Genomic DNA, 26,374 nt, shown 5'->3' with positions numbered 1-26,374 from the left:
TGCAGCCGCAGGCATCCTGTGCTCACGTGCCCGAGTGAGCGTTGACATGGGACTGGCTCCTGAAGTGGAATTGTCGGCCTTCACGCAGGCATTTAGACTTGTTAGTGTTGAACTCAGTATGTGCATCTTGTACATGGAAGCAAAATTCTAGAAAAATATCCATTATGTATCAGGAGTAATCATTTTTGTTTTCATATTTCCAAGCCTCTGAACCAGGGTAAAGCATATATTTTTATGTGACCATTGAAATATTTCCTCCATCATAATATGGCAAAAATAAATTTTAGGATTAGCACTGAATTTAAAAAATAAATTCAAAATAGACGTTTATTGAAGGACCAACTGTCGTCACTGAAACGATAGGGTTTACTTCAGCGCCTGGACTCCCTCCTCTGTGACTCGTGGAGCATGAACTGGTAGAACTCCCTCCTCGTTTGCAGGGCTTTGCTCTAAGTTGAGAAACGAGGGCATTGCAGCAGCAGGCGAGCCGCCTCCCCTGGTAGGCAGGGCAGCAGGTTGCGTAACCAGTGTTTGTACGGGGAGGACTGAAGCCCAGTCGCTGTCTCCTGTCTTGCTGTCTTCAGGTTAAATGGAATATTTTTCTGAAAAACCTTGAATTTTGTAGTGTTCAGTTTTATGACAAATTGAAAAGCTGGCATGAAGAGGTCCTGTGTGTCTCACCCATGTCCCCGGGCCGACGCTCCCCTCCCTGGGAACAGCTCTCACAGCTGTGGCGCTGAGCTGGGGGCGTGACTGTTGGCTCCAGGTTTTATTTGGCTGTCCTGGTTTTTCGATGACTGTCCTCTGCTGTCCCAGGACCCTGCCTTGCGTTTAGCCATCAAGTCTCCATCTCCAATCTGGGACTGTCTCTCAGGCTTTCCTTGTGTTTTTGGGACCTTGACGGTTTGAGGAGGACTGACTGGTCAGGGATTTTGTCAGATGTCTCTTAGTCGGGGTGTAGGTTTTTGGGAGGAAAACCCAGATGTGAGGTGTGCGTCATCTCGGGGAGCTGGATGCGCACCTGCCCCGCCACGTGGTGCTGGCTGCGGTCCCCGGGCTGCGTGGGGCTGATGAGCTCCATCCACAGGGAGCTGCTTCTCCCCTTTTCGTGTTCTGTCCACGCGGTTTATGTTTAAAAACCCTCTTTTCCTATTTGCCATTTTATGGTTAAATCCTTGTTGAATAATTGACACTTGATCATTAGGCCTTTGGATATAATTTTATTTTCTCCAAGTAATGAGCAGTCCCATTGTCTTTAACGGACACCTAAAGAGTGCAGAGCAAGGAGATGGAGCGCTGGACGCCTTCAAATACCGGGACAACCAGGAGCCAGAACAGCGAGGGACCCACAGTGCTCCCTCAGACGCCTCTGAACCCCACGTCCACACACCCGTGTGACCACCCGTACCCTCCCCCGACCAGCTTCTCCATGTGCTGCTGTCTCTGGGGCACGAGCCGCCTGTCCGTCCCCGACGTGTGCCCAGGAGGGCACGAGCCGCCTGTCCGTCCCCGACGTGTGCCCAGGAGGGCACGAGCCGCCTGTCCGTCCCCCACGTGTGCCCAGGAGGGCACGAGCCGCCTGTCCGTCCCCCACGTGTGCCCAGGAGGGCACGAGCCGCCTGTCCGTCCCCCACGTGTGCCCAGGAGGGCACGAGCCGCCTGTCCGTCCCCGACGTGTGCCCAGGAGGGCACGAGCCCCTGTCCGTCCCCGACGTGTGCCCAGGAGGGCACGAGCCGCCTGTCCGTCCCCGACGTGTGCCCAGGAGGGCACGAGCCGCCTGTCTGTCCCCGACGTGTGCCCAGGAGGGCGCGAGCCGCCTGTCTGTCCCCGACGTGTGCCCAGGAGGGCGCGAGCCGCCTGTCTGTCCCCGACGTGTGCCCAGGAGGGCGCGAGCCGCCTGTCTGTCCCCGACGTGTGCCCAGGAGGGCGCGAGCCGCCTGTCTGTCCCCGACGTGTGCCCAGGAGGGCGCGAGCCGCCTGTCTGTCCCCGACGTGTGCCCAGGAGGGCGCGAGCCGCCTGTCTGTCCCCGACGTGTGCCCAGGAGGGCGCGAGCCGCCTGTCTGTCTGCCATGTGTGCCCAGGAGATACGGTGCTTTTCCTGCCGTGTCCTCAGAGCTGTGTGTGTGTGGCACACAGGAAGCAGTTGTCACAAATAAACAGGAATTTGGCCTGTGTATGTTAATCCTGAGAACCTGGTTAGCACGAGTCTGTTTCTGCAAGATAACCCATTCCTGGTGAGCAGACAGAGCTAGTCATAGAGCCTGCTGGCATGGGCTATGCCAGGGCCCTGTGGGGTTGGCAGGGAAGCACATCCTGTGTGGCCAGGTGTCCCCCGGGGAGAGACCTCTGGGCTGTGAATCCTTCTGGGAGGCAGGCGAAGGGCCCTGGCCTTCTGTACCCCAGTGTTTCCTGTGTGCCAACAGGAACAGGTGCTTAGCATCTCATGCCATGGGGCCTCTCAGTGCCCTCCTGAGCCAGAGCTTGCTGGTGAGCTGTACAGCGTCTCGAGAGAGTCTGCCTGGGAGAGGCTGGCCTGGGACTCCTGGCATGGGCCCACTCCCCTCAGGCACCTCTGCACCTCCTCGATTGTCCGTAAGGGGAGGGGGTCCCTCCGGGCCCTGGCCTATGCCACACCCTCCGGAGGTGAAGCTGGGGTGCTCTGCTGTTCTCACAGGACGGCTTCTCTCACAGGGCAAAGGTCACTTGTGACGTGTCCCAGTCAAAAACGGGGTAAAGTGTGGGGAAAGGCACAAAGTGTGTTTTGCTTTTTAGAGAAGAGCGGTTGAGCACACACCATGCTGGCTGCTCAGGTTGGGGTGCAACCTGCAGAGAGCTTCCCAAACTTGGGGGTCCTGAGTCCGTAACCACTCGAAGCAGTGCCTGGATTGTCTGGATCCCTTCTGTTTGCTCCCATTGGTTGTGGAGCGCTGACTGGCTTGTGCTCTCCAGGCCTTAGATGGGACACAGGTGAGGAGCTAGCCCCTCTCGGGGTCCTTTGAAGTGCCAGGCGGCCAGAGGACAGCAGGTGCAGGGCTTAACTCAGAACCTCCTGGAGCCCTGCCTGGCACCATGTCATTGGGAGTCCAAGGCACAGGCAGGTACGGGTTTCTGGTCTGCACGGCAGAGGCATTCTGGCAGCCTCAGCATGTGCACTTTGCCTAAGCTCACGTCCGACATGCCCAGGGTTCCAGGTTTCCACTCGGTATTTCCTGAAAACAACTGCCCAGGGCACTGGCGCTGGCCGGGGCCCCTGCGGACGGCTGGTTCTCCACCCGACTCCTCCAGCAACCAGGCCTCCACCCCACTCCACCAGCAACCAGGCCTCCACCCCACTCCACCAGCAACCAGGCCTCCACCCCACTCCACCAGCAACCAGGCCTCCACCCCACTCCACCAGCAACCAGGCCCATGCTCAGGGCCTCATCAGCCACCTTTCACCTGTGGAGCGTGGTTCTTACCCCAGGCCCCTTCAGCCGCTGCAGGTGTGCGGGTGGTTTCGGGATGGCATTGTCCTACCTGGGCCCATCCTCTCTCTTCCCCTCAGGGGTGGCAGCGGTGGACAGAGTCGAGGAGACACAGGATGCAGAGTGGGGAGGTCTTTTGTGGTTGTTTGGAATCGATTTACTTCCTGTGTTCTTCTAGGATACTTTTGAATTTCAGCTGTTTCATGTGGAAACATTTGAAGTATATCAGCAGAGGGTTTTCCAAATCACTTTAGACCTGAGGCTTAGCTTTTGTCTCATTCATTTGTTTGACCAATTGACCTGCAGTTCAGTGGCCCTGCCTTTAGCTGTGGACAAGGAGAAAGAAGCCGTGGGCACACATGGTGCAAGGGAGACCCTTTAAAATGACCTGAAAACCCACCTGAGCAGGCTTTGAGCGGGGGAACCCATTTTTAGTGGCAGAAACCTGCATTTGGGGGGATTTCCTGAGTGAGGGCTGCACCTGTACCGATGGGGGCCAGGCCCCAGGCTGAATACCCTTGACCCCTCGGTTTAGAGATGAGGAGACAGAGGCTGAGCACAGTCCAGGACTTGATTAGCACATGGGTGGGGGCGGGGCCGCGGGAATGCCGGGGGCAGCTGCTGTCGGGCTGCTTTGTGTCCCCACCCTGACTCACTGGGCTCTCTGGTCCCCGTCCCCGCAGGTGTACATCGGTGAGCTCCCGCAGGACTTCCTCCGCATCACGCCCACACAGCAGCAGCGGCAGGTCCAGCTGGACGCCCAGGCGGCCCAGCAGCTGCAGTACGGAGGCGCAGTGGGCACCGTGGGCCGACTGAACATCACAGTGGTACAGGTGGGCCTTGGGGCACCCTCCTGCCTGCCTGGGGCTGGTGCGCTCAGTGGGGGTGGGATTGGGGATTTCTGCGTTTATACTGCATTTCCTAAGTGGGCAAACAGAACTTCTGATTCCCGCTTTTCCTGAAACGTGTGTGATGTTGAAAACGATCTGTGTGAAAGATGTTGGCATTAACCCCGGGTTCTACCAAACATAACTCAAGTGATGAGTAGTGGGTGTAGGTGGGCGTCTGCTCCGTGTAGGGCCTGGCTCTTCCACCAGGCTTGAGTACGCCCAAGGACGCCTCCCAGACCCCCGCTGGCAGCTGGAGGAGGCACAGCCAGCCCCGCCCCGCCACCCGGCGTGTGCTGCGTGAGTGGCTTCCCGTTGGCCCCAGTGCCGGTGCCTGCACGCTCCCTCCCTGCAGAGCAGCCCTCAGTCAGCCTCGGGGGCTGGCCCGTGGTCGCTTAGTGGTCTTTCAAGTGAAAACCAAAATTGCAGATTGAACGCCGATTTTGATCACACGAAAACCATCTGTAAGACCGCAGGAAAAGGAAACACATTGTGAGCCACACAGGCTTTTGTAGAAATGCACAAATATAGCAGGCAGAAGAGTCGCTGTGGACCTCACAAATAAGACTTGGTTTCAGGGGCTTCATGGTGTGGTGAGCACAGCTGCGCCGTCACCCCTTCCTCGCGGCGTGTCTCAGATCCTTGCTTGTGCAGCTGTTACTGTGCTGGTGTGGCCGATCCCTCTGCCCACCCAGTGAACTCCTGTAAGCCCATGCATTCCCGCACCAGCTGCCACCAGGCCAGCCAGTGCCATCACCCATCCTCAGCCGCCACCTCCTGGCAGGGCCTGGTGACTGCAGGGCACTCCACCTCACACAGTTCAAGCTCCAGAGCTGGCTGGGCCTTGGAGGTGGCCCTGGCATTGCCGGCGCCTCTGGCCCCCCTTGGTCCTCTCCCGCACCCTGGAGCCCACTGCAGGCAGCCTGTTTCCTCCACGTGAGCTCACCCAGCCTTCTGTGGCACAGCTCCAGTGGTGGGAAACATTCCTGCCTCCTCACTGGGCCACGTCGCTCAGCCCCTGTTTCCTGCTTCTCTTGGCATCCGGGCGGCCACACACGTGGTTCCCTGCTTGCCTCCCCTTGCTGCTTCCCCTTGTTGTCTCCTGGGGCCCCAATGAGATGCCAAGGGGTCTGGTCCTCAGCCCTCCTCCCCTCTCTGCCCACACCCCAGTGACTTCTGCATCCCTGTGGGTCTAAACACCCACGTGCTGGCCCCGGCCTGAGCCAACCACTCAGCTCCACCCCAGATTCCTAGGTACGGACCATGGCCACATGGCCTCCCCAGGTGTTCCGTGGGCACTCCGGACTCCATGTGCCCAAGGTGGAGCTCTCAGGCCACCCTCCCAGCTTCTCCCCGTGTCTGCAGGTGGCTGCCCCACACTCTGGAAGCTGAGGCCCAAAGTCCTGGTGCTCCTGGAGCTGCACAGTTCATCTCTGCCTCTTGCCCTTCAGGCCTGACCCTCAGCACAGGCGCCACCTTCAGCCTGTCCAGGCATGGAGTCCCCTGCACCCACCCACTGCCTCCGCTCAGCCACTGGAGTGTGGCCACAGCAGGTCACTTCCTGCACAGGCCTTTCTTGTGGGCACTGTCCTGCCGAGCCTTCTCAAGCTGGGGCCCATGTTTTGCTTCACCCTAGTCACTCCTGACCCTCCTGTTCCCTGGCCATTCTCCTCCCGCTTCCTGCAGCTATTCCTCCAGATCCTGCAGCCCACACACTCGGTCCTCCTAGCTGGTCACTCCCTGCAGTGGTGATGACCGTCTGCTGCGCCGTGTGTCTGCCGCGCATCTTTTGCCCGTTGCGGGGAAAGCAGCTGTGCCTGTGTGTTCCCACAGTGTCTGCTGTCTGGCGCGCGTCTCTTGCGCGTTGCAGGGGGGCAGCGGTGCCTGTGTGTCCCCACGTTGTCCGCAGTGTCTGCTGCAGCAGAGCAGCACTCATAGTGAATGGGCAGATGCTTCCATAAACATCGAGGAGGTCGCTTTAGCAGAGCAGTTGATGTCACTCCTAGAGTTTTCTAGCCACAGTGCAGAGGGCAGTGGGAGGAGACGGGAATGAGAGGATGAGGCTGAGTGTGGCAGAAGTGGGCAGGATCCAGTGTGAGCAGGCATCGGTGACAGGCACGGGCATGCTGGTGGGGGAGTCCCACGTGCCACCCGGAAAGCTGGCTTTGCTCAAAGCCTTGAAAGTTGTTAATAAAAAAAAAGTCATAGCAGCTAGGCAGAAACAGCACAGTTACCTGAAAGCTTTGGAAAATCACGCTGGTCTCAGACTTTCTTGCTACATACTTTCCAGAAAATAGGGCAATTTCTAGGGAGTTTAGAGGGGCAGAGTTTCGAGTGTAAGAGCTGATCTAGCAGATCTGTGGGTGTGCAGCAGAAGGGAATTTGAAGCTGTTAGAGGCTGAGCATGCCTGTCGCCCAGGAGCTTCCGGAAAACTATCACTCCATAGTATTCTGGAGTACGCTCTGGCCACCCAAGAAACACGCTAAAATTAAGGACCCAAGAATGGGGCAGTTTTGACATAAAAGGACCGGCCACAGCTTTGGTTAGAAGTGAAAGGAGGGAACTTGTATGTGGACGAGGATAGAAAACAGAGGACCCGGCAGTCCAGAGATGTGGGCATAGGAGGGGAGAGTTCAGCTGTGTGGCGAGGGGTGGTGAGGACGGGGCGGCCGTGCCCTCAGAGGAGGGTCAGCGAGGACAGGGTGGCCGTGCCCTCAGAGGAGGGTCAGCGAGGACAGGGTGGCCGTGCCCTCAGAGGAGGGTCAGCGAGGACAGGGTGGCCGTGCCCTCAGAGGAGGGTCAGCGAGGACAGGGTGGCCGTGCCCTCAGAGGAGGGTCAGCGAGGACAGGGTGGCCGTGCCCTCAGAGGAGGGTCAGCGAGGACAGGGTGGCCGTGCCCTCAGAGGAGGGTCAGCGAGGACAGGGTGGCCGTGCCCTCAGAGGAGGGTCAGCGAGGACAGGGTGGCCGTGCCCTCAGAGGAGGGTCAGCGAGGACAGGGTGGCCGTGCCCTCAGAGGAGGGTCAGCGAGGACAGGGTGGCCGTGCCCTCAGAGGTGGGTCAGCGAGGACAGGGTGGCCGTGCCCTCAGAGGTGGGTCAGCGAGGACAGGGTGGCCGTGCCCTCAGAGGAGGGTCAGCGAGGACAGGGTGGCCGTGCCCTCAGAGGAGGGTCAGCGAGGACAGGGTGGCCGTGCCCTCAGAGGTGGGTCAGCGAGGACAGGGTGGCCGTGCCCTCAGAGGTGGGTCAGCGAGGACAGGGTGGCCGTGCCCTCAGAGGAGGGTCAGCGAGGACAGGGTGGCCGTGCCCTCAGAGGAGGGTCAGCGAGGACAGGGTGGCCGTGCCCTCAGAGGAGGGTCAGCGAGGACGGGGTGGCCGTGCCCTCAGAGGAGGGTCAGCGAGGACGGGGTGGCCGTGCCCTCAGAGGTGGGTCAGCGAGGACGGGGTGGCCGTGCCCTCAGAGGTGGGTCAGCGAGGACGGGGTGGCCGTGCCCTCAGAGGTGGGTCAGCGAGGACGGGGTGGCCGTGCCCTCAGAGGTGGGTCAGCGAGGACGGGGTGGCCGTGCCCTCAGAGGAGGGTCAGCGAGGACGGGGTGGCCGTGCCCTCAGAGGAGGGTCAGCGAGGACGGGGTGGCCGTGCCCTCAGAGGAGGGTCAGCGAGGACGGGGTGGCCGTGCCCTCAGAGGAGGGTCAGCGAGGACGGGGTGGCCGTGCCCTCAGAGGAGGGTCAGCGAGGACGGGGTGGCCGTGCCCTCAGAGGTGGGTCAGCGAGGACGGGGTGGCCGTGCCCTCAGAGGTGGGTCAGCGAGGACGGGGTGGCCGTGCCCTCAGAGGAGGGTCAGCGAGGACGGGGTGGCCGTGCCCTCAGAGGAGGGTCAGCGAGGACGGGGTGGCCGTGCCCTCAGAGGAGGGTCAGCGAGGACGGGGTGGCCGTGCCCTCAGAGGAGGGTCAGCGAGGACGGGGTGGCCGTGCCCTCAGAGGAGGGTCAGCGAGGACGGGGTGGCCGTGCCCTCAGAGGAGGGTCAGCGAGGACGGGGTGGCCGTGCCCTCAGAGGAGGGTCAGCGAGGACGGGGTGGCCGTGCCCTCAGAGGAGGGTCAGCGAGGACGGGGTGGCCGTGCCCTCAGAGGAGGGTCAGCGAGGACGGGGTGGCCGTGCCCTCAGAGGTGGGTCAGTGAGGACGGGGTGGCCGTGCCCTCAGAGGAGGGTCGGCGAGGACAGGGTGGCCGTGCCCTCAGAGGTGGGTCGGTGAGGATGGGGCGGCCGTGCTCTTAGAGGGGGGCGGTGAGAATGGGGCGGCAGTGCCCTCAGAGAGGGTTCAGTGAGGACGGGGTGGCTGTGCCCTCAGAGGGGCGTCGGTGAGGACGGGGCGGCTGTGCCCTCGGTGGGGGGTGGTGAGGACAGGGTAGCGGTACTCTCAGAGGGAGGTTGGTGAGGACGGGGCGGCCATGCCCTCAGAGGGGGTCGGGGGGCAGTGTCTGGACTCTGTTCCACTGGGAAGGAGGAACTGGCGGGCTCCATGTGGGCGGGAGGGCCGGGATGGCTCCCGGGGTCTCTATCACCAGCTCCTGGGGGTGAGCCAGGTTGGCTGCAGGAGAGCGGGTGGCGGTGGTACAGGGAGGCCGTCTGCATTCCAGGCAGGGCGCTTTACAGGCAGCCGGAGCTGCGGGGCTGAACCCAACCCAGCTTACGAGGGCTTTTCTCCTGATTTTTTCTTGTAAAAGTTTTACAGTTTCAGGTTTTATATTTGAAACTGCCATCCGCATTGAGCTTGTTTGCTGAACAATCATCTCACTTGCCGCGGTCTTCTGTCTTATTCTGAACACACGTTCACTCCCGCCCTGAGGACTTCAAATGTCCCCGCCCAGCCGAGCGCCTGGACTGAAGTCGAATCTCATGGTCTACATGTGATGTGGCTTCTTGTGATGGGGAGACACAAGAAAGACAAGTTCCAGTCCCCGAAACCCCACGTACTCCAATAGCACAGGCAGGGCTGCTGCCTTCACGAGGGAGGAAAGCAGCCATGTGGCGTCTGAATTACGCGCAGCAGGTGTCCTCACTCCCACCTAGAGCGAGGATGCACCTCTCCCGGGTCATCGTGCTCCAGGGGCAGGTTCACACTCCCTGTCATGCTCTGGCTGTCAGCTCTGTCCCGGGACCTCCTCCTCTTTCCCTCCTCAGCCGCTTCTGAGGAGGGCATCAGAGAGCATGCCCTTCATGGTGGGTGAGTGGCGGCCTCAGCTGTGTCTGTGAGCGTCGTAGGTTTCTGCTGTCAAGGACGAGCCACGTGCTTTGTCTCAGAACTGCACGATCCATCTGTGGCTCTCTTCTTGCCCCTGGCCTCCTGGGAAGCAGGTCACAGCCGTGTTCAGGCGACTCGGAGTGGCTGTAGTCTATACATTAGGAAAAGGCCTCATGGAAGGGTTCAGGGAGGCAGACGGCCTAGAGAACCCACCCTCTCCTGATGGTTGGCACCTCCTTTTCCTGACATTGGCTTCATTCCAGGCAAAGTTGGCCAAGAATTACGGCATGACCCGCATGGACCCCTACTGCCGACTGCGCCTGGGCTACGCGGTGTACGAGACGCCCACGGCACACAATGGTGCCAAGAATCCCCGCTGGAATAAGGTCATCCACTGCACGGTGCCCCCAGGCGTGGACTCGTTCTATCTCGAGATCTTCGATGAGGTGAGAGGGACGTGCCAGCTATTATGGAGGCCGCACGTGGCTGAGCGTGGCTGCTGTGGGAACACGCCTGCCGACACAGCCACGTTCCTGGCTGGCTTCGATGCGTGGCTCCCCACCTGGTGTTTCATTGGGTGCATGACAGGGTCCTGCTCTCCCCAAGGAATGTGAAAAAGAGATTGTTTCCAGCTCCTTGAACACCCTTACATTTGGAAACATCCCCAGTGACAAGCATGACCCAGGGATAGAGCGTGCACGTGTCCCCTCCTCTGGGCGCATAGGGTCTGGCCGCTCACCAGCAGGTGGGATTTCCAGTGAGTGCGGCTGCCTGCTGGGTGGGAAAGCTGTTCTTGGTGGTACGAGTGGCCATGACCCTTGAGGGTCCTGAGTCTCGTCAGTGGCTGCACCTGCAGCGCTTCTGAGGCAGAGTCAGGTCAGAGCAGATGTGGCGAGGCTGCTGCTCAGTGTGGTCCCAGCACCTCATACCTGTGGCATTGTGAGGCTAGAGCCTGGGTGGGGGGCCGGGGAGCAGTGTGGGGCAGCCCTCCCTGCCTGGGCCGTGCCTTTTCCTCCTGGCTTTTCTCTCCCCGTCCCTATCTGCTTTCCCCTCCCTGGCCCTCAGAAGAGTAGAGAGCGTGTGGGAAGTGCAGAGTCAGCTGTGGGAGGCAGACCCCGTGTCCTTTCCAGTCTGCACCCTGGCTGTTCTGGGGCTTGAGAGGTGGCAGCTGGTGGAGCAAGGATGGGGCCCCGAGGGCTGGGGAGGAGCAGCCAGTGTCCCTGAAGCAGAACTGGAGGAGGACAGCAGCCCAGGGCCCTCGCTTTCCCCAGCCCCAGACCTGGCCCTGGCCCATCCTGGTGGAGAGAGGGAAGGAGAAGTCCCCTACGGAGGCTGATAAACGATCGTGAAGCCTGCACTGCCGGAGGGGTCTCATCGATGGGGTGCTGGTGCAGGTGGGAGCCCTGTTCCACAGATGAGACGGGGACTCAAGGCGGGCCCACGATGGTGCGGCCGCAGGGGCAGGGCGGTCCCTTCCCTGATGCCCGGGGCCTCTCCCTCTTGTCTCCCCCAGAGAGCCTTCTCCATGGACGACCGCATTGCCTGGACCCACATCACCATCCCGGAGTCCCTGAGGCAGGGCAAGGTGGAGGACAAGTGGTACAGCCTGAGCGGGAGGCAGGGAGATGACAAGGAGGGCATGATCAACCTCGTCATGTCCTATGCGGTGAGCTGCGGGCCTGGGCGGGGCAGGGTGCGTCAGGGTATGTTGGAGCACGTCGGGGTTGTGCCGCCCCGCAGACACCCTCGTCTCTTTCCTGGAGGCACTGAGCCCATAAAACAGCAGGGCTCACGTTCTGAGGACAGAGGGCAGGGGCCCCGGGTGGTTTGGTGGCGGAGAGGGGCTGCCCCGCCGACTGCTCCTGCCCATGTTCTCTGTCTGGAGAAACAGCATCGGGGTTGTTTGTGTTCCTAAGATGGGCCCACCCTTTGTGGTGGTCTCCACTGCAGGCCCCTGTGTCCTCGGAGGACCCCCACAGCCGTTCCAAGCTCTGCCCTTATGGTCCAGCTGAGCAGCCCTCCGAGGTCTGAGATACAGCCCTGGGCCCTGCAGAACACCAGGCTCCTCCCCACAGGGCAGGCACTGGCCGGGTTGTGGCAGGGCATCTCTGCAGATGTGGGGGAAGCCCGGGGGCTGCTGCGCTCGAGGTCAGGAAGTCAAGGCCTGGCTGTGGGGCCAGCACGTCAGCGCCCTGGCTCCCAGCCGTCTCCATCCTCAGGGCACCTGCTGCTCCTGGGGGCATCAGGAGGGCCAGTTAGAGGCTCCAGGACGCAGAGCCCCTGCTGTCTCGTCTGTATTATCAACCAGGGGATTTTTTAGGTTGTTGTTACTGAAAAATGGTGCTGTGGGGAATGCCAGGCAGATGTGACAGCAGAGAGGGTGCAGCAGGGAGCTGCTTTTCTGGGCGATCTTGGCTCCTCTCATCCCCTTTTTGTTAATGCTGGGATATTTTAAAGCATGTCCCGGCCGTGAGTGACCATGTGTAAATGTCTCATGACATATCTTTAACAGACGCTTTCATACAAACACAGAACCATCATGACGCTCCAGTGACTTTACCTGCAGTTAACAGTTTCGGGCTCAGAGGCGACAGCGGTGCAGTGACTTATCCGCAGTTGACAGTTTTGAACTCAGAGGCGACAGCGGTGCAGTGACTTATCCGCAGTTGACAGTTTCGGGCTCAGAGGCGACAGCGGTGCAGTGACTTATCCACAGTTGACAGTTTCGGGCTCAGAGGCGACAGCGGTGCAGTGACTTATCTGCAGTTGATGGTTTTGAACTCAGAGGCGACAGCGGTGCAGTGACTTATCCACAGTTGACAGTTTCAGACTCAGAGACGACAGCGGTGCAGTGACTTATCCGCAGTTGACAGTTTCAGACTCAGAGACGACAGCGGTGCAGTGACTTATCCGCAGTTGACAGTTTTGAACTCAGAGGCGACAGCGGCGCAGTGACTTATCTGCAGTTGATGGTTTTGAACTCAGAGGCGACAGCGGTGCAGTGACTTATCCGCAGTTGACAGTTTCAGACTCAGAGGCGACAGCGGCGCAGTGACTTATCCGCAGTTGACAGTTTCAGACTCAGAGACGACAGCGGTGCAGTGACTTATCCGCAGTTGACAGTTTCGGGCTCAGAGGCGACAGCGGTGCAGTGACTTATCCGCAGTTGACAGTTTCAGACTCAGAGACGGCAGCGGTGCAGTGACTTATCCGCAGTTGACAGTTTCAGACTCCGAGACGACAGCGGTGCAGTGACTTATCCGCAGTTGACAGTTTCAGACTCAGAGACAACAGCGGTGCAGTGACTTATCCGCAGTTGACAGTTTCAGACTCCGAGACGACAGCGGTGCAGTGACTTATCCGCAGTTGACAGTTTCAGACTCAGAGGCGACAGCGGTGCAGTGACTTATCCGCAGTTGACAGTTTCAGACTCAGAGACGACAGCGGCGCAGTGACTTATCCGCAGTTGACAGTTTCAGACTCAGAGGCGACAGCGGTGCAGTGACTTATCCGCAGTTGACGGTTTCAGACTCAGAGACAACAGCGGCGCAGTGACTTATCCGCAGTTGACGGTTTCAGACTCAGAGACGACAGCGGTGCAGTGACTTATCTGCAGTTGACGGTTTCAGACTCAGAGGCGACAGCGGCGCAGTGACTTATCCGCAGTTGACAGTTTCAGACTCAGAGGCGACAGCGGCGCAGTGACTTATCCACAGTGGACAGTTTTGAACTAAACTCAGAGGCGACAGCGGTGCAGTGACTTATCTGTAGTTGACGGTTTTGAACTCAGAGACGACAGCGGTGCAGTGACTTATCCGCAGTTGACAATTTTGAACTCAGAGGTGACAGCGGTGCAGTGACTTATCCGCAGTTGACAGTTTCGGGCTCAGAGACAACAGCGGTGCAGTGACTTATCTGCAGTTGACAATTTTGCACTCAGAGGTGACAGCAGTGCAGTGACTTATCCGCAGTTGACAGTTTCAGACTCAGAGGCGACAGTGGTGCAGTGACTTATCCGCAGTGGACAGTTTTGAACTAAACTCAGAGACGAGAGCAGTGCAGTGACTTATCTGCAGTTGACAGTTTTGAACTAAACTCAGAGACGGCAGCAGTGCAGTGACTTATCCGCAGTTGACAGTTTTGAACTAAACTCAGAGACGGCAGCAGTGCAGTGACTTATCCGCAGTTGATAGTTTTGAACTAATCTCAGAGACGGCAGCAGTGCAGTGACTTATCCGCAGTTGACAGTTTTGAACTAAACTCAGAGACAGCAGCAGTGCAGTGACTTATCCACAGTTGACAGTTTTAACTCAGAGACAACAGCAGTGCAGTGACTTATGTGAAGTTGACACTTTCAAACTCAGACACCACAGCAGTGCAGTGTGGTTCCCCCCGGCCGACTTGACACCTACACTGGGATGTCCCTCCTGTCACCATCCTCTCTTGGTCACATCCCAGTTAGAGGGGGGTCTGTAAGCCCGAGCCATGTCACCTCCTGGATTTGAGGAGGTGGTGTGGGGGTGGGAGCGGGGCCCGGCGTCCCCTGTGCACTCAAGGCTCACATCTGCGCTCAGGGTTGGTGTGGGGAGGGCGATTCTGGGCTGGCGTGGGGAGGGCGATTGTGGGGAGGGCAATTCCCGAGGTTCTGATGGGTGGATATTCCTCCTTGACCCCGGGACCATTTCTGCTGTGTTTCAGCTGCTGCCAGCTGCCATGGTGATGCCGCCCCAGCCCGTGGTCCTGATGCCAACAGTGTACCAGCAGGGTGTTGGCTATGTGCCCATCACAGGTGCGTGTGCCCCCTCCCTGGGTGCCTCTCCCCTGGTAGAAACCCCAGGGCCTAGGGCAGGTGCGGGAGGAGGGAACGGGGATTAGAGCGCTGGGGTGGGGACGTCATCCATTCTAGAATCCTGCAGATGTGCTGACTGCACGCAGATCCTTTCAGGCCGGGGAGCCAAGGGTTACGTTTGAATTTTGTTTGCATATCTAGAAAATAGAATTTTTTTTTTTTTCTGATTGTTGGCAGAAATGAGGTGAGTTGAAATTTTCAGAGATGTGGAAATGTGGCTTTGAAACCCAGTTGTGCCCAGCTCTGTGCAGGAGAACCTCATGCCCCTGTCGGGTGACACGTGCCCTGCACTGCACCGTTGTGTCCAAACCTCACGCTCCTGTCGGGTGACGCGTGCCCTGTGCTGCGCCGTTGTGTCTGAACCTCACGCTCCTGTCGGGTGACGCGTGCTCTCTACTGCGCCGTTGCGTCTGTTGTCGTGTGTCACTGTTATGAGTGAGCAGCCTGTGGCTGCAGCAACACCAAGCTGGGATGTCGCTTTTCATGCTGTTGCGTTTTTGGTCCAGCGTGACTGTCGCAGCAGCTGGTGCAAGGCCGGCCCCCACCATGGACAGGCCCAGCCGTCTTTAGCAGGCCGGGAGACCACAGTCCCTGAGAGGAGGTGCTCGGGGGGGAGCCTGTGATCACCCTGGTTCTCCTCCTGAGGTGGCCTCTCTCTCGTTCCGGGGAGCTGGTGTCCAGGCAGAGCACTGGTCCCTCTGCACGGAGGGTTGGAGGCCAGAGGCCCAGGCCATGGAAGTGGCCAAGTTGCGGGCAGGGCGTTGGGGATGTGTGGTGGTGTTGGGGGAGGTGGTGTTGGGGGAGGGTCTCTTGGGGCTGCATGAGGCCCCAGCTGCTTGTGCTCAGGGGCTGCTTTGGGGTTGGGGCGGGACAGAGCTGCTGGCAGGCGAGAGTGCTGTGAGGCCAGTGCTGGTGTCCAGCCCAGCTGGAGTGGAGAGGCCTGGTCAGCATCCCAGTCCCGCCAGCATCCCGCACAGATGCAGAAAGGCCACCTTGGGAGTCGGGACCTCGCCCTAGACCCACCTGATGTGACCTGAAACCCAGCTTGACAATGGGAAGGAGGAGACGGCGCTGGGAGACTCTGGGCTGTCTACTGGTGTTCAGGACATTCTGACAAAACTGCTTGTGAGAACAGCATGGCCTCGCCCTCACTTGCTCACATTATAGACTGTTTCCATGTAAAGCCGCCTGCGCAGGTGCCAGGGCTGCCTTTCTCCAGAGGAAGGAGCAGAGCCTATGTCTGAGCAGGGCCTCTGTGGTGTCCAGTGTCTTAGAAAACCACCAGCCCGGGGCCGGGCATGGTGGCTCACACCTGTAATCCCACCACTTTGGGAAGCCGAGGTGGGCGGATCATGAGGTCAGGAGATCAAGACCATCCTGGCCAACACGGTGAAACCCCGTCTCTACTAAAAATGCAAACAAATTAGCCAGGTGTGGTGGCGGGCGCCTGTAGTCCCAGCGACTCGGGAGGCTGAGGCAGGAGAATGGTGTGAACCCACGAGGTGGAGTTTGCAGTGAGCCGAGATTGCGCCACTGCACTCCAGCCTGGGTAACAGAGCGAGACTCTGTCTCAAAAAAAAAAAAAAACAAAACCACCAGCCCAGCAGAGGCAGCACCTGCACCCCGTCACCAAGGAAAGAATGCTTCGTAGGAAGTGACCAGAGGTGAGCCAGACACGCAGAAGCAGCCTTGAGGTGTTCAGAGTTAGAGGAGGGCGGGCATCTGGGGAAGCGGAAGAGCCAGCACCTTGGCAGAGAAACGGGGGCGAGCACGGGAGCCCCGCAGCTGTTCCTGAGCCTGGAGCCTGGCCAGGGGAGCTCTGCTGCCCTGGGGGCCCTGATGCGCCCTGGCTGCCCCCCAGAGTGGCTCCTGGGGGGTTCTGATTTATAACTGGGACAGCCCAGAGCTGCCGTCGTGGGGTCGAAGTACCTTCTGTGGTGTGCGGTTCCTGGGGCTACTGAAGTTCTGTCTGGTTGTCTTGAGTTGGAGGCCGATGGCCATCCTGAAAGAACAGAGACCCAGGCCCTCCAGCTTCCTGAGGCTGGAAGTCCAAGCCCTGGTAGGCAGGGCCACTCACTCGCCAAGGCTGTGAGGAGGATCCTCCTTGTCTCCTCCAACTTCTGGGCCAGGCGCTCTGTGGCTGCCTCCTTCTCCTCCTGTGAGGACCCCAGTCCGTGGATCGAGGGCCCACCCACCCCAGCATGCCCTCGTCCTCACCTGCTGACATCTGCAGAGACTTCGTCTAAGACCCCCCACGCAGGCTGGAGTTAGGACTCGGCCTGTCTTTTTGGGGGGTGCAGTTCCATCAACTGGATACAGCGCCGGGGTGTATCTGGCTGAAAGAGCATTCAGATGACAGATAACATTGATTGACTTACCTCTTTCTGGTTCCTATCCCTAATTCTCTTTGTAGATGCCTTTCAAGTTTGCTCTAAAACGTTTATTTTAGGAAAGGCTAGACAAACTTTGAAATTTTCTTTTGATAGACATTGTAAATTTTGAAACAGCCCCACACTTCATAGAAAAGTTCCCAAGGAGATGCAGGAACATCTCCCAGAGCCTGTGAGGACTCATGCACCTGGCACCCCACCAGAGCCCCCAGCCCCATGCCCAGGCATGCGTTTCCCATAAGCAGGGGCGTCCCTGGCACAGGACGGCCATCTAGATGAAGCTGACACTGACGCGTTGGGGCCGTCCCCTGCTTGGAGCCCGTCTGAGTCCGCAGCATCCAGGCCGGGGTCACTGGCCCTCCATGGCCTTGCCTCCCTTGGCCTGGAGGGGTCCCCATCTTGCTCCTAGGGTGTGCTTTGGTCAGGGACCTGGTGGCGCTGCTGACGTGGCCTTGCAGGGTAGGGCTGAGTTTCCCCGGGGCTGCTGGCAGAGCCCCGGCATTTTACCCAGGCAGATTCCACCACCGCAGATTCCACCCAGTGCAGGTTTACCCAGCGCAGGGCTAGTGGTGTGACGTGCTCACCCCTCACGGCGGGCTCTGCCTGGCTGCTACCCGGGAACTAAAATATGTCCTGTGTGGGAGGCACCCCAGGACCACGTGAAGATCCCGCCCTTGTCAGCCTCTGAGTTTATCCGACTTCCCCAGCAATGTGGATTTACAATTTCCTATTTATTTATTTATTTATTTTAATTATACTTTAAGTTTTAGAGTACATGTGCACAATGTGCAGGTTTGTTACATATGTATCCACATGCCATGTTGGTGTGCTGCACCCATTAACTCGTCATTTAGCATTAGGTATTTCTCCTAAACAATTTCCTATTGATTTATTTATTTATTTATTTTAATTATACTTTAAGTTTTAGGGTACATGTGCACAATGTGCAGGTTTGTTACATATGTATCCACGTGCCATGTTGGTGTGCTGCACTCATTAACTCGTCATTTAGCATTAGGTATTTCTCCTAAACAATTTCCAGTTTTTTTCCTTGGGTCAGAATCCCTTACGAATGTTATTTTTTCACTCAAATTATTCCAGATTTGGCCAGAGGGAGCCCCCTCAGGCAGGATCTTTGTTCTTTGGCCTCCTCCGATCCTTCTCTGGGCCCCTCCCTGCTTCCTGGCACTGCAGGAAGCCCCAGGCTCTCTGCATTTCCGGCCTTAGCCCTGGTGTTAGCTGTTTATCCCAGGAGCCCTGGTTCCCATTAGGAGAGCATTGCTTTTAGGAGCCTTTGAAGTATTTTTTAATTATCCTAGCACTACTGTAGAGTGTGAGTAAGGCACCCTTCTTCACTGGAAGCTGATGCCCTAATTTTCCTCTGAGTACCTGTGATCACAGCCCATCCTCCCAGCAGCCACTGCCAGCTGAAGGGCGAAGTCTGCGGAGACCTTGGAGAGGCTGGCGGCTGCGTGCTCAGGGCGTCTCGGGCCGACTGGGCAAGCACGGTGGATTCACACCAGGGTTTTCTTCTCAGAAGTGGAATCTCAAAGTGCATCTTGGCCAGAGCATGTGTGTCGCCCACAGCTTCAACTGTTTATGACTCACGTAGTGCAGAAGCCTGTGCCGCGTGCTCTGCCTGGCTGCGCAGTGCTGGCTGTGTGGCTTCGGGCCTGTGTGCACGCAGAGCAGCCTGGCCAAGCCCTCTGGTGAGACGGGGCTGCCAGAGCGGGCCAGGAAAGGAGAGACCGGCTTCTCAGGGCCCTGCTTCTCGCCAGCGCCTTCAGCCGCTCGTTCATTCAGCTGTCGCCTGCTGAGCGCTGCCCAGAGACCCCCGAACAGGGTGCATGTCTTGGGGGCTCACTGTGCACGTTGGGTGGGCTCAGGCCCTGAGAGCCTCCCGTGGTGTCCAAGCCCAGCTGCCACCTCTATGGTGAGTGCAAGCTGGAGACTGAGGGCTGAACACTGGCTGAGCCCTCACGAGGACCGTCCACTTTCCTCAGCGAAAAACCAGAGTCCCCCACAAAGCCACTCAGAAGCCGGGGCACTGAGGTCAGACCGTCTCCTTCACAAAAATAAAGTGTGAGCACAACAGTGAGGAAGGGAGGCTGGGACCCAGAGTACAGCTTGATTATTGAAGCTTGTACGCCATGATCATGGCCCGAAGAGAACAGTTTTAAGTTTTGATTTTTTTAAACAAAGTATTATTTTGATTACCAAATTAGATACTTTACAGATTTCAAATCATTAGTGGTAGGCATCATGTGGTTATAGGGGGTTTTTTAGCCTCAATTTTAAGGAAACATCTAGGCGTGAAGCATCTGGAGACCGCATGGCCTCCTGAAGCACGTTCTCTTCCGCGGAGCTGCAGAGTGGACAGAGACCGCCAGGCTGGCGACAGCAGCCAACTCAATTTCCCGTGCGTTCTTCGTGCATGAGAGACCAGCGCGGGCGCCACTGGGCCTGAGCCCTGCCTGCACTGTCCCTCCAGCTGTCCCTGGCACAGAGGGGCGCTCGGGCTGCAGCCGCTGCCAGGGGTCTGCCCTGAGGCTCCCCATGAGACTGACAGGCGCTGAGGTGGAAGGTGGTGCTGGCCACGCTGTCCTCTGGGGCCCTCCTCGCTTTCCCTCCTCCTGTGGCTTTTACCTCCTTCTGCCTGGTGGTGGGAGGAGAATCGGCGTGGAAAGTGGGGTGTCCAGCGCCTCCCCAGCCTGGCCTTGGACAGGCAGCACCAGGGTGTGCATCGGCTCATTCTGTACTCACCGTGGCTGCAGCTGCCGCTTGACGCTGTTTCCATCTGTTCCCTTGTGCGCCTCCATTTCACACGGGCCTGGAGTGCTTTTCTCTTTTCTCTGCTGCCCCCACGTCCTCACTGGCACAGTCCCTCCCGTCATCCTGGCCTGCGTCTCTGCGGACACAACCCCCACTGGTTTCTGTGGAGCCGACCAGACTGTGACATGAATGCCCGTCCACAAAGTATGAAAGCAAAACACGCAGGTGGACGCCCGCTGCTGGGATGGACAAGGGGGAGGTCCATAGAGAACGCACGCGGTGGCACCACGCACGGGAGCAGCCCGCATTCACAGCGCCTGTGAGCTCCAGAGAGGGCCAGCCAAGGGCTCACCCAGCGGCCCAGGGATGCTTCCCCTCGCACGTGGAATTCCAGCGAACAGGGAGTTTGCAGCTGAGCAGCACATGCCATTTAAAATACAAAATGGTTCCATTCAAATGAGAATTGGATGCTTAAAAGTTTCCCGAACTGTCACATGAAACTCTCTGCTGTTGTGTGTATTAACCCGCTAACTTGGTCGCTTGAAACAAAGAATCACGTAGGTTTTCTTCTTTGTGATACACTTTGTGGAGTGAGAAGCAGCAACAAGCCTTGGGAGTTCCGGAACAGTCTCTGAGCTGGATAGTCATCCCCACCTGCTCTTTGGATGTCTTTCCACTGTCGTGTGAGACGTCTGGGGCCCGGGCCACATGCTTTCAGCCTGAGCAGGGCCGATGCTCCCCTGCCCACCAGCGGCCGGGACTTACCATGCTGCGTGGTCTGAGGTCGGGGCCTTTTCGGAGCAATTTTTCCTGAATAGAAAAGGGACAGGTTTTGGTTTTCCTGGGTACCGTTGTGTTTGTCAGTAGAGAATTTGATTTTGCCAGGATATGACAGCAGATTCATGCAGCGTGAAGAATGTGAGGTGGGGCCTGTTCTGTGCTGCACATCTGTCCACGTGGGTGCAGGTGGCTGGTGGGGCTGAGCGCGGCAGACAGCAGGGACACAGCAAAGCCACCCATCACTCCTCCCAGGGCTGCTACAGGTGGGGTCTGGGCTGCCCCAGGCTCCCATGGCGTCCTCTCTGCCCACATTTTGGGGACTTTGCTCTCCGCCAGGCCCCAGAGCTCCTGGTCTGTCCTCCTGAAGTCCCCAGGCAGCCCTGACACGGTACACTCACTGTTCCCGGAGGGCTTGATGGACACATCCACGCTTGGTAACCAGGATGGGTCAGGCTCAGGCCAGGCACACAGCCTCTGCCCTGCAGGAAGGAGGGAAGTGAGCCGGGCCACTGCCCCTCAGCCCACACCGTGGAAGCACTCACCTCTTCCCCTGGGGGTGCCTGGTCCCCGAGTGAGAGTGTTGGGGCCGTGCTGTTGGGACTCACTTGAGGGCCATTCAGCACCACATCCCCTCATTGTCAGCAGAGCAGGTTTCTCGGGGCACCCCAGGCCGTGACGTCGCAGCGTCGCAGTCACCATCGTCGATTTTGCAGCAGTCCCCTCCTCCCGTCCCTTCCCCATCAGACTGTAAAGGCTGGAGAGAGTGGGAGCGCGGTGCCTCCGTTCCTCATGTTGCCACGCTGTGGGGAACCGTGTGGGCAGGGACAGGTGATGGCCGAGCTCCTGCCCGCCTGCTGGCCGGGGCGCCCAGAAAGCCACGGGGGTCCCAGGGGTCCCTCCAGGACAGGCAGTGCCCGAGCCTTTGTCTTGTTTGAGGAAGAAGAAAGGGTGGTGAGGGTGGCCACATCCCCACCTGGCCATGGTTCGGTTCATTTTCCCTCATTGCCAAAAGGCTGATCAGCGTGGGGATGATGGTGAGGTGTCCAGTGGCCAGGACAAGAGGCAGGTGTGGGTGTGGAGGAAAGGTGGGCCTGGCCCTGAGAGAGAACAGAAGCAGAGGAGGCAGGGGTGGGTGTGGAGGAAGAGTCGGCCTGGCCTGGAAGGAGCTGGGAAGCAGATGAGGCAGGGGTGGGTGTGGAGGAAGAGTCAGCCTGGCCCTGAGAGAGCCGAGAAGTGGAGGAGGCAGGGGTGGGTGTGGAGGAAGAGTAGGCCTGGCCTGGAAGGAGCCGGGAAGCGGAGGAGGCAGGGGTGGGTGTGGAGGAAGAGTCGGCCTGGCCCTGAGAGAGCCGAGAAGTGGAGGAGGCAGGGGTGGGTGTGGAGGAAGAGTCGGCCTGGCCTGGAAGGAGCTGGGAAGCAGATGAGGCAGGGGTGGGTGTGGAGGAAGAGTCAGCCTGGCCCTGAGAGAGCTGAGAAGTGGAGGAGGCAGGGGTGGGTGTGGAGGAAGAGTCGGCCTGGCCTGGAAGGAGCTGGGAAGTGGCGGCCTTCCTTGCTGAGGAGCCCTGGCCTTTGCAGCAGGCACTGGAGGCTCGGCAGCAAGCCCTGTCCACTCCGTTTCCACCCCTGCAGGTCCTCGTTGCTGGTGTTGGTTCAGGCCAGGGTTGAAGTGGCTTCTGCTGCCTTTAGGATCCTCCGAGTGTAGAAAGCAACAAAAGTCCTATCCTAAGACTGGGGCTCTAGCGCTCCAGTGAGCCTAGCTGGGAGATGGTTCGTGCTTTTAAAGGTGAATGAACGGGTGAGCGGTGAACTCTTGCACTGCTACAGCTGCTGCTGCAGGAGGAGCTCTGTGCCTCGCTGGTCGCCAAGCCCCGCGCACGCTGCCTGTGCTCTGTGCCTCGCTGGTCGCCGAGCCCTGCGCACGCTGCCTGTGCCCAGGGCTGCTCATGGTTTTAGGGAGCGGCCACCAGGCTGGGAGGCGAGTCTTAAGTCCGGCCACACCGTGCTTTCAGGGGTGTGCACGCTGCAGTGGCTGAACCGCTGTGCAGCTCCTGCTCGCTAGATTGCATCTCAGTGTGTCCTCCCGCATCAAACACGGGGCGAGGGGCCTGCGTAGCAGCGAGGTGGAGATGCCAGGAACCCTGGATGGTGGCCCCAGTGCACTGAGGGTCCACTGTACACCGCACCTGCTGCCCGACTTGTTTTGAGTTTTGTGAGCATTTTCTTGGTGTAGTTTGTATGTGTGTGTGTGGTTGTCATTCTGGGCATCGGCTACAGCTTTGCTGAGGTCTTCAGTGTCTGTGGTGATTGTTCCCCACCGGCACACAGTTTAGTGACACACTTGCTAAGCTGCAAAAGCATCTTCTAGAATGCCTGATAAAGGAAGAGGCTCAGACGGGGCAGTGTTTGGATCAGCAGGCATGACATTCTGTGTAGTCCATCCCCAGATGAAGAGGACTCTGTGAGCCCACTGGTCAGTGAAGACGAGCGTGTGCAGTGCAAATTCACGAGTTCTGAAGGGATCAAAACACCACCCCCAGCTTGCTAGTTATAAAATAGACTCGGGTGAGATTTGAAAGATCAAACTTTGATTTTTGTATGGAAGGAAGATGAGTTAGTGAAGGAGGCGTCACAGAGGGCCCTGCCCACCTTCCCCGTGGCTGTGCCTGGGGTTGCTGTTTGGGGGTTTGCATTTCCAGGGTGTCTTGTGGGACTGGTGTTTGCTGAGACCCGAGGTGGCCCCTCCCTCAGGGAGGCCGGTGGGATGTGTTGTTTTCTTCCTTCAGCAGGAGCTACTGTGGCACTTCTGGAACTTTCCGACGTTTTTACCAAACTTGATCTTTGCTTCCAGGGATGCCTGCTGTCTGTAGCCCCGGCATGGTGCCCGTGGCCCTGCCCCCGGCCGCCGTGAACGCCCAGCCCCGCTGTAGTGAGGAGGACCTGAAAGCCATCCAGGACATGTTCCCCAACATGGACCAGGAGGTGATCCGCTCCGTGCTGGAAGCCCAGCGAGGGAACAAGGATGCCGCCATCAACTCCCTGCTGCAGATGGGGGAGGAGCCGTAGAGCCTCTGCCTCACTGCCATGTCACCCCAGCTCTTTGGACACGCCAACCCGGCACTCCCCAAGGAATGCTGTCCCAACAAGATTCCCGTGAAAGAGCACCCGTGTCGCCCCCTCCCGTGGACGTCTGTGCCGCCCCGTCCACACCTGTTCTTGGGTGCATGTGGGTTTTCAGTTCCTGGCGGTCCAGGACGGGGTGGGGGCTCCCCTCGCGTCTCGTGCTGGGAGGTCTCAGCGCGCTGTCCTGTCCCCGGGACGTGCGTCTCCCCTTCTCATGCCGTTCTGGAAAATGCTCTTGCTGTGGAGAGCAGCTGCTTCTGCCAGGGTGTTGGAGGTGGTGGAATGCCTTCTGATTCCATTCATGGCATTTTGTGATGTGATGTAATTGGAATAGAGCTGTTGATTTAAGGCACACACAATCCCTCACACTGATTTGTGGGTTTTTTTTAGAACTTCCCAGCCGAAAACTCACGCCCTTGCCCTAACGCGCTTTTCTGTGAGTCTGGCCCTTGCCCAGGGCTTGGGTCTGGTGAACCGAGCCGCTTCCTGTGGATGGTGTGGGGCTGGCCTCTGGCCTGGCTCACCTGGCCACTGTCCAGCCAGCCTTGTGACAGACTTCGGCCTAAAGGCAGAATGAACCCACACCTGGCGTGAGGAAGGGAGCCTGGCACGGTTGGCCGGGCTCTGCCTGATTGCCAGCCAGCGGGCATCTGAAGCCGGGTCCTTCGCCCGCCAGAGGCTGCCGTCCGTCTCTCCTGCTGCGCTCGTGCCAGCTCCGTGGGTGTCCTCCCAGGGGGCTTCTCTTCTCAACAGGCCTTGCAAGGCTGGGGTGGGAGGTGATAGAGGCAGCACTGTGCGTGATTCTGAGAGGGTGTGGCGGCACGGCCAGCCGACTGCTGACAGCTTGGGAGCTGCTGTGCCCGGGACCTGGGTTCAGCGTGGGCGAGGAAAGCCTGGCGAGCGTGGCCCTGTAAAAGCTTTCTGAGGCGGGAGGCGCTCGCTCACCTCTGACTGCCTGGGCGCCGTGTGCAGCATCTTGGCTCACAGGACAGATTTTAGGTGACCCTGGTTATGAAAGTCAGAAATGTGAGAAGCTTCTCACAAGTGATGCACTTTAAATAATCCGCATGCCATCGAGACACCTGCATGTCTGGTGTTTGTGGTTCAAGTGTCTGCCCCCAGCCTTCGGATGTAAACCCACTGATACGGACAGAAAGAGAATGCCCACAAGTGGGTCTTCTGTGGAAGATGCAGAAGGAGGAAGTTAGTGCTTACATTTTAGTCTTTTTCTCCCTCGAAAAAATGTTAAGTTTCAGTGCCAGCTAGAAAATACTGCTTTCTGCCACCGATTGGGGGTGGTTTTTGTCAAATATACTGTGGATAAATATTTATTTTTGTAAACTTGAAGTGTGTGGTGGCTGTGGGGGAGGGACATTCTGGCAGCAGGCGCCTTCTTCAGCTGTGGGTCCTAAAGGCCTTTGATCCTTTGAAGAAGAAAGACATGGTATTTGTTCAGCAGACGCCAACCACTCAGACGGAGGGTCCCCTGGGATTCCCTGTCTCAGATGGCCTGGTCTTACGCCTGTGTAGATTTCTTCTCCATTGGGAATGAAGGTGTCAGGCAGGACTGGAATGTTCTAGATGATATGTTCCGTGATATTAACAACTCTAACCCAGGACGGACCGCAAGCCACACTCGGAGGCCTCACTGTGCTGGGGGCTTCGGCGTCCAGGCGCCCAGGTGTGGCCACCAGCACCAGTTTCTGCCTTCGCGTTGCTAGGGTGCAGTGAGACTGCCACACGCATGCACATGTGGCTCTGTGGGTGTCTCCTAGAGAGGACGTGGCCCCTGCTGCCAGCCCCTGAGCAGCCCGTGTGGGGGCCCGAGGGAGCCGCACAGTGGGGACCGGCCTCGCTGGAGGGAGAGCAACCCTTCGCCGATGACCACGCTTGCCGCCATCTCTTAGTTTTCTTTTTCACGAGCACTTTATTTTTTTAATAGACAAATCACATTTTGTAAGGACTTTAATTAAATAAGATTCTTCTTTCCTTCATTTTATGCTTTATTTCCTGTTTGAAGGCTTACTGTAGAAGTGGCTTACTGTAGAAGCAGCTTGCTGAGCCCCTCCAAGCAGTCCCCAGAATTAGCTGGTTCACACCCCCCCACCCTCCCCCGCCCCCGCCCCTGCCCCTGCCTGTGTCAGGTGTGGATGAGGTCGTCACACTCAGGACAGGCTTTGTCCGCCAGCTCACAAGGGGAGGCTGCAGCGGGTTTGGGAGCTGGGTTTAGGCCCCTGGTGTCTGAGGGCCCGGGCCTTGCCAGGCCTCTGCTTCTGCTGCTCCTGGGTTTGAAGATGCAGGCTGATCGCCAGCTCCTTGGCAGCGGTCACGAAGGACAGCCTGACTGTGCCATATCGGAGCCTCAGGCGGGGCTCTGGAGATAGAAGACAGGTCGCCGAAGGCTCCCCCTCCTCTCCTCTCCCCTCTGCAGATGCTCCCTGGGCGCTGTCTTGCAGGGTGCCGGCAGGAGTGGTCTCAGAACGTGCGCTTCTGATTATTTTACCGGGGTCCATTGTCCAGATTTTTCTTTGATTGTAAAATATATTTTTACTTTTTAGCCTTCTAATTTAATAAATGATCCATATAAAAATAGAGAAATAAAGTCCTTTAAGGGAAGGTTTACCATGTTTGTTCCTGAGTATTTTTTAACTTAATTCACAATATGCAGGCGTAACGAATCAGTCAGAATCAGAGTTCACTCGTTAACAGACTCGGAGCAGGAACCATACACCTTCAGACCAAGCCTGGCCTTTGTTTTCCAGATTGAATTAGAGGAGGGAAGTCCCGGGTGCTCCTTCCTCAACAGTGGCAGTGGGCGTGGGTCTGCTCTTCCAGCCCAGGCACCCTCTCCCCGCTGGGTGGTTCTGTGGTGC

General features: G+C 58.4%; 1 protein-coding gene across 1 annotated transcript in view; it reads left to right on the top strand.

Annotated features, from left to right (window-relative positions):
* Window positions 1-26,123, top strand: part of TOLLIP (toll interacting protein) — a 35,901-nt gene extending 9,778 nt beyond the window's left edge. The window contains exons 2-6 of the mRNA XM_054438566.2: window positions 4,150-4,299; window positions 9,857-10,039; window positions 11,107-11,259; window positions 14,292-14,382; window positions 23,230-26,123. Coding sequence (XP_054294541.1) covers window positions 4,150-4,299; window positions 9,857-10,039; window positions 11,107-11,259; window positions 14,292-14,382; window positions 23,230-23,444 — 792 coding nt within the window. The 3' untranslated portion in view covers window positions 23,445-26,123. The remainder of the gene's footprint in view (window positions 1-4,149; window positions 4,300-9,856; window positions 10,040-11,106; window positions 11,260-14,291; window positions 14,383-23,229) is intronic.
* Window positions 26,124-26,374: the final 251 nt, after the last annotated feature.

The sequence above is a fragment of the Pongo pygmaeus genome, chromosome 9 (assembly GCF_028885625.2).
Source record: "Pongo pygmaeus isolate AG05252 chromosome 9, NHGRI_mPonPyg2-v2.0_pri, whole genome shotgun sequence".
Taxonomy (NCBI): domain Eukaryota; kingdom Metazoa; phylum Chordata; class Mammalia; order Primates; family Hominidae; genus Pongo; species Pongo pygmaeus.
This window is presented reverse-complemented; position numbering and strand designations above follow the sequence as displayed.